General features: G+C 59.3%; 1 protein-coding gene across 2 annotated transcripts in view; it reads right to left on the reverse strand.

The window, feature by feature from the left end:
• Nucleotides 1-748: 748 nt before the first annotated feature.
• Nucleotides 749-13,338, reverse strand: part of LOC140426623 (ADAMTS-like protein 2) — a 271,271-nt gene continuing 258,681 nt past the window's right edge. For both annotated transcript variants that reach the window (XM_072511624.1, XM_072511625.1), the window contains one exon: nucleotides 749-2,951. In XM_072511624.1, coding sequence (XP_072367725.1) covers nucleotides 2,836-2,951 — 116 coding nt within the window. In that variant the 3' untranslated portion in view covers nucleotides 749-2,835. The remainder of the gene's footprint in view (nucleotides 2,952-13,338) is intronic.

Below are 13,338 nucleotides of genomic sequence, written 5' to 3' on the forward strand. Positions count from 1 at the left end.
TCCTTTCAGGTTAAGCAGCATTTCACTTGCACTTCAATTTGGTTTATTGTATTCGCTGCACCCAATGTGGTCATCTCTACATTGGAGAGGGTAAATGCAGACTGGGTGACCGCTTTGTGGGACACCTTCGCTCATCCACAAGTATGACCCTAACCTTCCTGTTGCTTGCCATTTTAACTCAGCGCCTTGCTCTCATACCCACATGTCTGTCCTTGGCCTTCTGCAATGCTCAAGTGAACAATGGCGTAAGGTGGAGGAGCACCATCTCACCTTCCAGGTGGGCACATTGCAGCCTTCGGGACTCAAAGTTCAGCAGCTTTAGAATGTGACCTTTCTCCTCAATCTTAATCCCCCTTTTAAAATATCCTATACATGTATTGCTTCAATGCAATCTCCCTGCTTCACATCAGCCCATCTGTCTTTTGATCTTAAAGTTGCTACTTTTAGTGCAATCTCTCACAGCTCAAACACATTCCCCGTCCTTCAGTTCTGACGAAGAGTTGAAGGACTCAAAGCTTTAACTCTGCTCTCTCTCCTTACAGATGCTGCCAGATTTGCTGAGTTTTCCCAGCATCCTCTGTTAACGATACTAATCAACCAACTTGGCGATGCAACAAATGAAACCAGTTGGTATTTAGTCTGGGTTTCCCCTACCCTAAAGAGCTAATGGAGTGTTGTATCCCTAAACAGCATTCAGGATTGTGCTTATTTGTGGGATAGCATCAGTGCAGAAAGCACATTAGAGAGGTTTTGGATTTGGATTCCTTTATTGTCACGTGTACCGAGGTACAGTGAAAAATATTGTTCTGCGAACAGTTCAGACAGATCATTCCATACATGGGAAACATATGTAGGCCAAATATAAATACACAATGTTATTGTGTCCTGATCAGAGTTTAACTGGGACCTGCAGGTCTGCGTTGTGGGATGTACTGGATTGAATTTTAAAACAATCTTTCCGATCCCTTGAGGCAGACTGCCCCCACCCAAACATCTACAGTTCCAGTGGGTACCAGACAGGGCAACATTCCTGGGATCTTCTTAGTTTGTGTGACCCAAGAGATGGAGACTCCAGCAGGACAGCTCACCAGTATCACATTCCCTTCGAACAGCTACAAAATGGGAGTCACTCAAAAAGTCAGTGTTATTTATTGCTGTACAAAATATTTCTAATAATATAGCTACAGTACATCAATAGTCTGTTATTGTAAAATAATTCTAAAGAGTCGCTGTACAATTACAATTTGGGAGCACATGTTAATGTCTAGTTGTCATATATTAAAGCTACATCGTACTATTGGAAATACATTCCCAAATTCAGTTCCACCGGAGTATTAACTTTGCCTTCCAAAGCAGACCTTAGTGGTAGCTTCAACTGAAAGAGGTTTACTGCTGCCGAAAACTGCCACATCTTACTCTGTTTTCACCAGCAAAATTTGTGATCATAATGCTGTCACTGTGGCCAAAGCTGTTCCCTCTTCAGTGGCATCTTGTAGACAGTGTGGCCTGCGAGGCTCCTCAGCATTAGGTCCAAGGTGATTCGGTCAATCTGCTAAGCATGTGGGAGTTGTACTGAAGCACATTTTCAATCCATAAGCAACCCTGTTAAAGTCCCATCTGCTATTTCCCCGTTCCCTGGATGGTAACCAAGAATTGAGTGTGTCCGCTGGGCCACGAGTTGGAGCATCTGGGTGTGGCACCATTATCTGATGGGAATACAGCTGAGGCTGTATTCATCGAGTCCTGGAGCTCAGGCACACCACTCCAGGAAGCTGCAGGGAGGAAGGGAACAGGGAGGAATCAGAGTGATGGTATCTCATTCCTCCTGATGACTGGCTCCAGGGCAGTGAAGAGGAAGGTTTCAAACTGGTGGTTTGCTGGCATTCTTGTCTATAAGAAATGCAAGGTCCACAGGTGACAGGAGGAGTTAACCAAGAGCTGGGGGGAAGAGGAAAGGTTTGAGCAGGAAGGGATTGAAGAAAAATTGGTGCCGTACTAAATTTCTGCCTCCAGGTGGCTCGAGGAAAGCTTGTAAACAATATGGAGTACAGTACTTGTTGTAACGGATGTAGGGACCAGGCATTCAAATTAGTACTGGGCCAATTTTTACTTTTAATAATCAGAAGTCTCTTAACTGTATCATAAGGTTATGTCTCTTACATTGGTCCAAATGCTGTTAATATGATTTCACTGCCAATGATGGCTCTATAACCATTACTTCTGAGACCATTGTAAATTTGCAAATAGCTGTTGTCCTGTTGCCTTCCCCGCAGACCCACTGTAATACTCAAAGATCTAGGTACCCACCTCAGTTAACTATTTCACCTTGTCTTACTAAGACATGGATCGTTGTTGGGATTGGGGCCATGTACTTTCTTTATGGGATGTAGGAGACCAGGAACACTGACCATTTTGGAAGGTGGAGGTAGTGAAGGGATGAAGGTTGTGGGAGAGACTCTGGATTTAAGCTAACGCTCCTGATCACTGAAGACATCCAAAGGGCCCATTTCTCAAACCCTGGGCCTGGAATCCAGGTAGAGTTCAGGAGCTGGTGGAGTTTAGGGTCGGGGTGGGGAGGGGTGTGGGATAACAAACCCACCCTTAGAACGTGGTGGAGGATAGAGAGAGAAAGAGAGGCAGAGTGGCATTCTAGTCATGAAACAAACACAGTTGTGGTTTGAGAGTGTATTTTTTTAAAGTTTTGCAGTACTGCTTTTTCATACTGACTGCAGTTGGTTATTAACTTCATCCCCTTCCCCCACCCCCTGAAAAAGGGACTGTGTATTTTCTATTATTTCCCCTACAGGAACGTAGTCCCGAGGGTCGTCAGTGGCACTATGCCCTGTTCTTGCAGGATCTACAGCAGGCCTTCCTGTAGTACCAATGTGTGCACAGCTTCACCTTCAGAACCAGCGCGCAGTTGGCTGTAACTTTGTCCTGACAATTGTCATCTGCAAGACAAAGAGGGTTGCAAGGTTAACGTAGGAAAGCAGACACCAATTCACGATCTTCCCCCGACCCTTATGACCACTCCACCTCCACCCTTCCAGCCTCATGAGTGTTGCTAACTCTGGGTTAATGTGTTTCATCACATGACCCTGTCCTACGACTTCCCCACCCAAACACTCTTGCCACTGATCACCCAAAATGTGGCACAAGGTCCACCCTCAATGGAAATTGATCAAACACTTTTATTATCCAATTGGATAATTCTCGACTGTCAATCAATTAGCCTTACTTCCCGGTCTCCAATATTTTAAAAATTAATAAATAAAACAATGCAGCCTTCCCACATTCTTCTCTTCACTTCAAACATGGCTGATTGTCCACCTTTTAGTGGTAATCATGGGTGATTGTAATATGAATTTTGACTAGATTAATCAAATTAGCCTCGAGGGAGAATTCATAGAGTGCACGAGGGATTGTTCTTCAAGCAATATGTTGTGGACCCAACCAGGGAGCAGGCTATTTTAGATTTAGTATTATGTAATGAAGAAGGGTTGATAAATAGTCCTATCATTAAGGATCCTCTTGGAAGGAGTGATCACAGCATGTCAGAATTTCAAATTCAGATTGAGTGCGAGAAGCCAGAGTGCCATACTAGAGTTTTAGCATTGGGCAGAGGTAATTATACAGGCCTTCTGGCCTGAGGAAAGAGTAGGCCCACAGTTGGGCACAGATAATTGGGGATAGGACAGTTGAGGAACAATGGCGGATGATCAGGGAGATATTAAATACCTCTCAATTAAAGAATATTCCTGAGAGGAAGCAGAATTGCAAAAGGGAGAAAAATGTTCCATGGCTAAACAAAGAAGTCAAGGAAGACATAAAGGCAAAAACTAGGGTATCAGACTGCAAAAGCTAGTGGTAAACTGGAGGATTGGAAGAACTTAAAGTTCAGCAAAATGCTACTAAAAATAAAGTCAAAAGAGCTAAGATGAACTACGAAAGAAAACTAACAGAAAAATAAGCACTGATACCAAAAGCTTCTATAAGTATTTCAAGAGGGAGAGAATAGCTAAAGTAAATGTTAGCCCTTTAGAGGACGATACTGGTGAGGTAATATTGGGGAACACAAGATGACGGAGGCACTGAACTGATATTTTGCCTCTGTCTTCACAGTAGAAGATAATTTAAAAATTCCCAAAAGCACAGTTAATGCAGAGGAACATGGTGCAATAAACATCACTAGGGAGATAGTATTTAATAAACTGATGGGATTAAAGGCAGTTAAGCCTCAGGGACCTAAAGGCCTGCACCTTCGGGTATTAAGGGAGGTAGCAGCAGAGATAGTGGATGCATTGGTTATGATATTCAGAATTCCTTGGATTCTGGAAGGGTCCCGGTGGATTGGAAACATGCTAATGTGATGCCCGTATTCAAAAAGGGACAGAGGAAATAAAGTAGGAAACTATTGACCAGTTAGGTTGACCTCTGTGGTGGGGAAGTTGCTGGAATCAATCATTAAGGAGGAGATGACTGAACATTTGGAAAGACAAAGCTCAATCCACCATTGTCAGCATGGTTTTATGAAGGGTAAGTCATGCTTGACAAACTTGCTTGAGTTCTTGGAGGATGTAACCAGCAGAGTGGATAACGGGGAACCTGAGGATGTGATATATCTAGACTTTCAGAAGGCGCTTGACAAAGTGCCTCATAAAAGACTGATCCAGAAGATGAGATGGCAGGGGATTAGGGATAGAGTACTAGATTGGATTGAAAATTAACTGACTGACAGAAAGCAGAGGTGTGGGATAAATGAGTTATTTTCTGGCTGGCGAACTATCAGGGTGCCGCAAGGGTCAGTCTTCGCTCGGACCTTAACTGTTTTCAATCTATATAAATGATTTGCAAGAAAGGACAGAGTGTAACATAGCAACATTTGCAGGTGATACTATATAGGTCGGAGGGCAGGCAGTGAGGGCGAGATAAACATTTTACAGATGGATTTAGATGGGCTAGGAGACTGTGTCAAAATTTGGCAGATGGAGTGAAATGTAGATAAGTGTGAAGTTATCCATTTGGCCTAACAAATACAGAGGCAAGTTATTATCTAAATGGTGGGGAGTCATTCTCCGACCCCCCAGCGTGTCGGAGAATGGCCGTTGGCCGCCATGAATCCCGCCCCCGCCGGTTGCCGAAGTCTCCGAAGGGAGAAAAGTCGGCGGGGCGTTAATGGCGCCGCTGACGTCGGAGAATGGCACGGGTCTGCGCAAGGCAGCCGATTTTCGGCCTGCCGATATTCTCCCTTCCGGATGGGCCGAAGTCCCGTCGACGTGATGACCGTTCACGTCGACGTAAATCAAACCTCCTTTTCATCGGCGTGAACCTGTGCTCCAGGTTCACGCCGACCAGCGTGGAGGTGAGTGACGGCCTGGGGGGTTGGCCGCTGGGCAGGCGATGGCGTGGCCGCAGTCTGAATGTGTGAGGAGAGGTGTGTCTCGGGTTGTGTGTGTGTATGTGCGGCGGGGGTTTAGAGTGGGCTGGGCTCCGGGGGAGTGCCGGGAGGGGGGTCCGTGCCGGGGAGGAGGATAGGGGGAGGGGGGTCCGTGCCGGGGAGGAGGTTGGGGTCCGTGCCGGGGAGGGGCATGGGTCCGTGCCGGGGAGGGGGATGGGGGGGGTCCGTGCCGGGGAGGGGGATGGGGGGGCCGTGCCGGGGAGGGGGACGGGGGGGCCGTGCCAGGGAGGGGGACGGGGGGTCCGTGCCGGGGAGGGGTATGGGGGGGGTCCGTGTCGGGGAGGAGGATGGGGGGGGGTCCGTGCCGGGGAGGAGGTTGGGGTCCGTGCCGGGGAGGGGGACGGGGGGTTCGTGCCGGGGAGGGGGATGGGGGGGTCCGTGCCGGGGAGGAGGTTGGGGTCCGTGCCGGGGAAGGGGATGGGGGGGTCCGTGCCGGGGAGGGGGATGGGGTTCCGTGCCGGGGAGGAGGATGGGGACGGGGGGTCCGTGCCGGGGAGGGGAATGGGGGGGGTTCCATGCCGGGGAGGGGGGTCCGTGCCGGAGGGGGATGGGGGGGGTCCGTGCCAGGGAGGGGGATGGGGGGGTCCGTGCCGGGGAGGAGGATGGGGGGATGGGGGTCCGTGCCGGGGAGGAGGTTGGGGTCAGTGCCGGGGAGGGAGATGGGGGGGGGGGGGGTCCGCGCCGGGGAGGGTGATGGGGGGGGGGGGTCCGTGCTGGGGCGGGGGATTGGGGGGGGGGTCCGCGCGGGGGAGGGGGATGGGGGGCCGTGCCGGGGATGGGGACGGGGGGTCCGTGCTGGGGAGGGGTATGGGGGGGTCCGTGCCGGGGAGGAGGATGGGGTGGGTCCATGCCGGGGAGGAGGTTGGGGTCCGTGCCGGGGGACGGGGGGTTCGTGCCGGGGAGGGGGATGGGGGTGTCCGTGCCGGGGAGGAGGATGGGGGGGGGGGGGGTCCGTGCCGGGGAGGGGGATGGGGGGGGGGGGTCCGTGCCAGCGAGGGGGATGGGAGGGGGTCTGTGCCGGGGAGGAGGATGGGGGGGATGGGGGGTCTGTGCCGGGGAGGAGGTTGGGGTCCGTGCCGGGGAGGGGGATGGGGGGGGTCCGCGCCGGGGAGGGGGATGAGGTCCGTGCCGGTGAGGGGGATGGGGGGTCCGTGACGTGGAGGGGGACGGGGGGTCCGTGCCGGGGAGGGGGATGGGGGGGGGGTCCGTGCCGGGGAGGGGGATGGGGGGTCCGTGCCGGGGAGGAGGTTGGGGTCCGTGCCGGGGAGGGGGATGGGGGGGGGTCCGTGCCGGGGAGGAGGATGGGGGGTCCGTGCCGGGGAGGAGGATGGGGGAGGGGGGGTCCGTGCCGGGGAGGAGGTTGGGGTCCGTGCCGGGTAGGGAGAAGGGGGGGTCCGTGCCGGGGAGGGAGATGGGGGGGTCCGTGCCGGGGATGGGGGGTCCGTGCCGGGGAGGGGGATGGGGGGTCCGTGCCGGGGAGGGGGATGGGGGGGGGGTCCGTGCCGGGGAGGGGGATGGGGGGTTCGTGCCGGGGAGGAGGATGGGGGGATCCGTGCCGGGGAGGAGGTTGGGGTCCGTGCCGGGTAGGGAGAAGGGGGGGTCCGTGCTGGGGAGGGAGATGGGGGGGTCCGTGCCGGGGAGGGGGATGGGGGGTCCGTGCCGGGGAGGGGGATGGGGGGGGGGTCCGTGCCGAGGAGGGGGATGGGGGGTCCGTGCCGGGTAGGGGGACGGGGGTTCCGTGCCGGGGAGGGGGATGGGGGGGGGTCTGTGCCGGGGAGGGGGAATGGGGGGGGGGGTCCGCGCGGGGGAGGGGGATGGGGGGCCGTGCCGGGGATGGGGACGGGGGGTCCGTGCTGGGGAGGGGTATGGGGGGGTCCGTGCCGGGGAGGAGGATGGGGTGGGTCCATACCGGGGAGGAGGTTGGGGTCCGTGCCGGGGGACGGGGGACTCGTGCCGGGGAGGGGGATGGGGGTGTCCGTGCCGGGGAGGAGGATGGGGGGGGGGGGGTCCGTGCCGGGGAGGGGGATGGGGGGGGGGGTCCGTGCCAGCGAGGGGGATGGGAGGGGGTCTGTGCCGGGGAGGAGGATGGGGGGATGGGGGGTCTGTGCCGGGGAGGAGGTTGGGGTCCGTGCCGGGGAGGGGGATGGGGGGGGGTCCGCGCCGGGGAGGGGGATGAGGTCCGTGCCGGTGAGGGGGATGGGGGGTCCGTGCCGGGGAGGAGGTTGGGGTCCGTGCCGGGGAGGGGGATGGGGGGGTTCCGTGCCGGGGAGGAGGATGGGGGGTCCGTGCCGGGGAGGAGGATGGGGGAGGGGGGGTCCGTGCCGGGGAGGAAGTTGGGGTCCGTGCCGGGTAGGGAGAAGGGGGGGTCCGTGCCGGGGAGGGAGATGGGGGGGTCCGTGCCGGGGAGGGGGATGGGGGGTCCGTGCCGGGGAGGGGGATGGGGGGGGGTCCGTGCCGGGGAGGGGGATGGGGGGTTCGTGCCGGGGAGGAGGATGGGGGGATCCGTGCCGGGGAGGAGGTTGGGGTCCGTGCCGGGTAGGGAGAAGGGGGGGTCCGTGCCGGGGAGGGAGATGGGGGGTCCGTGCCGGGGAGGGGGATGGGGGGTCCGTGCCGGGGAGGGGGATGGGGGGGGGTCCGTGCCGAGGAGGGTGATGGGGGGTCCGTGCCGGGTAGGGGGACGGGGGTTCCGTGCCGGGGAGGGGGATGGGGGGGGGGGTCCGTGCCGGGGAGGGGGAATGGGGGGTCCGTGCCGGGGAGGATGTTGGAGTCCGTGCCGGGGAGGGGGATGGGGGGGGTCCGTGCCGGGGAGGAGGATAGGGGGTCCGTGCCGGGGAGGAGGATGGGGGGGATGGGGGGGGGGGGTCCGTGCCGGGGAGATAGATGGGGAGGGTCCGTGCCGGGGAGGGAGATGGGGGGGGGTCCGTGCCGGGGAGGGGGATGGGGGGTCCGTGCCGGGGAGGGGGCTGGGGGGTCCGTGCCGTGGAGGAGGATGGGGGGGGGTCCGTGCCGGGGAGGGGGATGGGGGGGTCCGTGCCGGGGAGGGGGATGGGGGGTTCCGTGCCGGGGAGGGGGGGTGCGAGGGCAAGTGAGTTGGTCCACTTAGCCAGGTGCCAGCCTCCAACAGTTGGACCCATGCGGTCCATGCCACCTGGCTGGGGGGAAGGAGGGGATATGGGTAATGATGACATGTCGTCGTCCCCCCCGCCCGCCGAACCAGGCCGTCATGTTTTCCGATCATCTAGCGATGTTGGCCGCCGTGACGGCAGCCGCTAATGTCCATGTTGCCCTGGATGAGGAGGAGGAGGAGGAGCGTGCCAGAGAGGCGGCGCAGGCTGCCGCAGAGGGGCAGGCGGCAGCCGCCCAGGCTGGAGGGACACCTGACCGACAAGACGAGGAGGGGGAGGAGGATGTCGCGGCCCCACGGCAACGGAGGCACCCGAGGGCGCCCCGTGTGTACCGGCCCCGGCAGTCATACCAGGACCTCACGGACCGGGAATGCAGGAGGAGACTCCGGATGAGGCGGGGAACCGTGGCACACATCTGCCACCTGCTGGCACACCTGTCACCGCGTGGCACTGGCGGGGGACACCCTCTCCCCGTGTCCGTCAAGGTTACGGTGGCCCTGAACTTTTATGCAACGGGGTCATTCCAGGCACCGAGTGGGGACCTGTCCGGCATATCGCAGACATCGGTGCATCAGTGCATCCGGGCAGTGACAGATGCCCTATATGCCATGGCGCACCGCTACATCCGCTTCCCTGTGGACCGGGCCAGCCAAGATGCCCGGGCCGTGGGCTTCTCTGCCGAAGCCGGGTTCCCCATGGTCCAGGGCGCGATTGATGGGATGCACGTCGCCGTGCGGCCACCTGCAGATAACAGGGCCGTGTTCACCAATAGGAAGGGGACCTATTCGATGAACGTACAGGTGGTCTGCGACCACCGCATGATGATCCTGCAAGTCTGCGCCCGTTACCCAGGCAGTGTACACGACTCATACGTGTTGTCGCGGTCATCTATCCCCAGCATGTACGAGGGACGCCATCCCCGGCTGAGGGGCTGGTTGCTGGGCGACAGGGGCTACCCATTGCGATCATGGCTGATGACGCCTATACGGAGGCCACGCAATGAGGCGGAGAACCGCTACAATGATGCCCATGTAGCGACAAGGGGAGTGATAGAGAGGTGCTTTGGCGTGCTGAAGATGCGTTTCAGGTGCCTGGACCTCTCTGGGGGTGCCCTCCAGTATCGGTCAGACAGGGTCGGCCGCATCATTGTGGTGTGCTGCGTCCTGCACAACATAGCCCAGCAGAGGGGCGATGTGCCGCAGGCAGAGGAGGGCGGAGTGGAGGAGCAGCAGGAAGAGGCGCAGTCCTCCCCAGATTAGGGGGATGGGGGCAATGGTCAGGGCAGACGGGCTAGACACAGGCGGGTGGCTGTCCACCGTTACCGGCTGGCCCAGCGGGCACGGGACAGACTGATAGCCGCCCGCTTCACTGACTAGATGGGCGTGGGAATCGGGTAGTATGGCCACAGACCGCACACCATGGCAACAGCCGACCACCCACACCCCCCACCCAGCACCCTCACCCCCCTCCCAAACACCCCCCCCCCCCATTGCCGATCCACCTGCGGCACAACGGGCCGGGCTCACACAGTTGCGGGTGGTCGCGTGTCTATTGCAGGCCATGGAGGATGATGACAACCCGCCCTGCGGTGAGCTCCTTGCTCCACATCGTTGGACTATGTCTGACCCATGGCCACAGTACCACCATCCACCCGGATCATCCCTGCATGCGGCTGTGACACTGCAGCGCACGGTCCCGTCCTCTGCTCAGGGAGATGTTGATGGCGGCCCAGGGGGAAGGGGACAGACTCACCTGGGGCTGAGGTAAGACCACCCCTCACACACACACTTGCGCTCAACGTACATGACACCCCCGCACGCTTTGGACAGAGCACAAAGGCAGCTTCTGTTGGTGTAACATTGATTTTAATAACCAAATGAGTTCATGCACGTGCCCTAGCCCCTAAAACTCATCTGTGCCCTGCACCCGTGCCAACTTACTCAGTGTCTAATTGTTTGGCCTTACGGGCCCTTTGACTACGTCTACGTGGTTCCCCAGACGGTACAGCAGAACTGGAGGTGGACTCCTGTGATTCCTGCCCTCTGACACGGGATCCCTTTGGCGGCCGTTTCCTGGGGCGTCCTGGCCTAGATGGGTCAGGCTGCGGCCCGGGCGACTGGGATGGCGAGCTGCCAGCCTGTCCTGCCCGTTGCCCACAAGATGCACCTGGGATGGAAGGGGGGGGGGGAGTCCGAGGTGTCGCGGTGTTCCGGGACCTCCCCTACAGGGGGAGCCGGGACGGACCACAGCACCTCCTCCTCCCTCGGGGTGCCCGATGGCCCCCAGGCCTCTACATGGGTGGGGGATGCGAACGGACTGGCCATCCGACGTCCCCCAGACATCTGGCGCTGCCAGTCCTGGAGGCCCGTGCTGGTATCGACAGGGGTCTGCAGGTTTGCAGCCATGGAGCCCAGGGGGTTGGCAAACCCTGTCTGTGACAGTGCGACGCAGGCTCGCACATGGCCACTGGCGCCAATGCCCTCAGCGATGGCCTGCTGAGACTGGGCCATGGCCTGCAGAGACTGGGCCATGGCCTGCAGAGACTGGGCTATGGCCTGCTGAGACTGGGCTACGGTGTTGAAACTCCAAGAACCCGGGATCCATCTGGGCGGCAGATGTTCGCTTGGGCTGGGCTGCCCTCCGACCGCCCGGCCCCTCTGCTGCTCCTACCTCCACCTGCTGTACCGGGACGGCTGTGTTGTGCGCACCAGTGAGTGTACCAGACGCCTCATCACTAAAGTGCCCAACCGTGGTGAGTGTTTCTGCGATGGTGGAGGGTGTTGGTGACAGCAGTGGCGTTGTGTCGTGCTCTTCGTCCCACTCTGAGTCCATGGCACTTTTGGGTGGGGGTTCGTCTCCACCCATCCACTCTGTGTCACTGTCCGGTATTTCGTCTTCCTGGGTAGTGCTGTCCGGGTAGTGGTGTCCTGGGTAGTGGTGTCCTGGCTCGGATGTGACGGCGGCCTGTGGCTGCCCCCCTCATCGCTGGGTGGTCGCTCCCGCACGTGACGGGGGTGTCGTCTCCCTGTTGCTCCAGGTCTCTCCGTCTCCCGTGGCGTGCGAGGGGCATCCTGCGGGCGTCGCATGCTGGAGGGTCCGGGTCTCTCTGTCTCCAGTGGTGTGCGAGGGGCATCCTGCGGGCGCCGCATGCTGGAGGGTCCGGGTCTCTCTGTCTCCCGTGGCCTCCGAGGGGCATCCTGCGGGCGGTCTGCATCTGCGGGGATGGGTGCCTCGACGTTTGCTCCTGCGATACACAATGAAGCATGCATGGTTAGACATCAGGCAGTGATCAGGTGATATGGGGGAGGGGGGATATGGGGGAGGGGGGATATGGGGACGGGTTGTCGGTTGCTCACTTGCTAGTATGCCCCCAACCTCTGCATCAGCAACCTCCCAGTCGTCAGGTCCGCCAGCCAGTTCCAGGGCCCTTTCCTCGTGTTCGGTCAGTGGCCTCTCATCAGCGGGGCCTCCTCCAGTCCTCACATGCTCCCTATTGTTGTGTGCGTGCTTCTCCTGTGGGGGGGGGGGGGGGGCGGTGGTGGCAGGGGTAAAAGTCAACACTGTTAGGCAGGTATATGAATGCACGCCATCGGTTGCGCACGTATTGCAGAGGTTAAGGTCAGGGCTGGATTCACTTGGGGATATGGGGGATATGGGGTGGGGGGGATATGGGGGAGGGGGGATTATGGGGGAGGGGGGATTACGGGGGAAGGGGGGTTATGGGGGATATGGGGGAGGGGGGATATGGGGGAGGGGGTATATGGGGAGGGGGATATGGGGAGGGGGGATATGGGGGATATGGGGAGGGGGGATATGGGGAGGGGGATATGGGGAGGGGGGATATGGGGAGGGGTTTATGGGGGAGGGGGATATGGGGGAGGGGGGATATGGGGAGGGGGATATGGGGGAGGGGGGATATGGGGGAGGGGGGATATGGGGAGGGGGGATATGGGGAGGGGGGATATGGGGAGGGGGATATGGGGGAGGGGGGATATGGGGGAGGGGGGCTATGGGGAGGGGGATATGGGGGAGGGGGGATTACGGGGGAAGGGGGGTTATGGGGGATATGGGGGAGGGGGGATATGGGGGAGGGGGTATATGGGGAGGGGGATATGGGGAGGGGGGATATGGGGGATATGGGGAGGGGGGATATGGGGAGGGGGATATGGGGAGGGGGGATATGGGGAGGGGTTTATGGGGGAGGGGGATATGGGGGAGGGGGGATATGGGGAGGGGGATATGGGGGAGGGGGGATATGGGGGAGGGGGGATATGGGGAGGGGGGATATGGGGAGGGGGGATATGGGGAGGGGGGATATGGGGAGGGGGATATGGGGGAGGGGGGATATGGGGGAGGGGGGCTATGGGGAGGGGGATATGGGGAGGGGGGATATGGGGGAGGGGGATATGGGGAGGGGGGATATGGGGGAGAGGGGATATGGGGAGGGGTGATATGGGGGAGGGGCGATATGGGGAGGTGGGGACATGGGTGATATGGGGAGGGGGATATGGGGGAGGGGGATATGGGGGAGGGGGATATGGGGGAGGGGGGATATGGGGGGGACATGGGGAGGGGGGATATGGGGGATGTGGGAGGGGGATATGGGAGAGGGGGGATATGGGGGAGGGGGATATGGGGGAGGGGGATATGGGGAAGGGGGATATGGGGGAGGGGGGATATGGGGGAGGGGGGATATGTCGAGGGGGATATGGGGGAGGGGGATATGGGGAGGGGAGTATGGGGGAGGGGGATATG

Source organism: Scyliorhinus torazame, chromosome 7 (assembly GCF_047496885.1).
Source record: "Scyliorhinus torazame isolate Kashiwa2021f chromosome 7, sScyTor2.1, whole genome shotgun sequence".
In the NCBI taxonomy this organism is placed as follows: domain Eukaryota; kingdom Metazoa; phylum Chordata; class Chondrichthyes; order Carcharhiniformes; family Scyliorhinidae; genus Scyliorhinus; species Scyliorhinus torazame.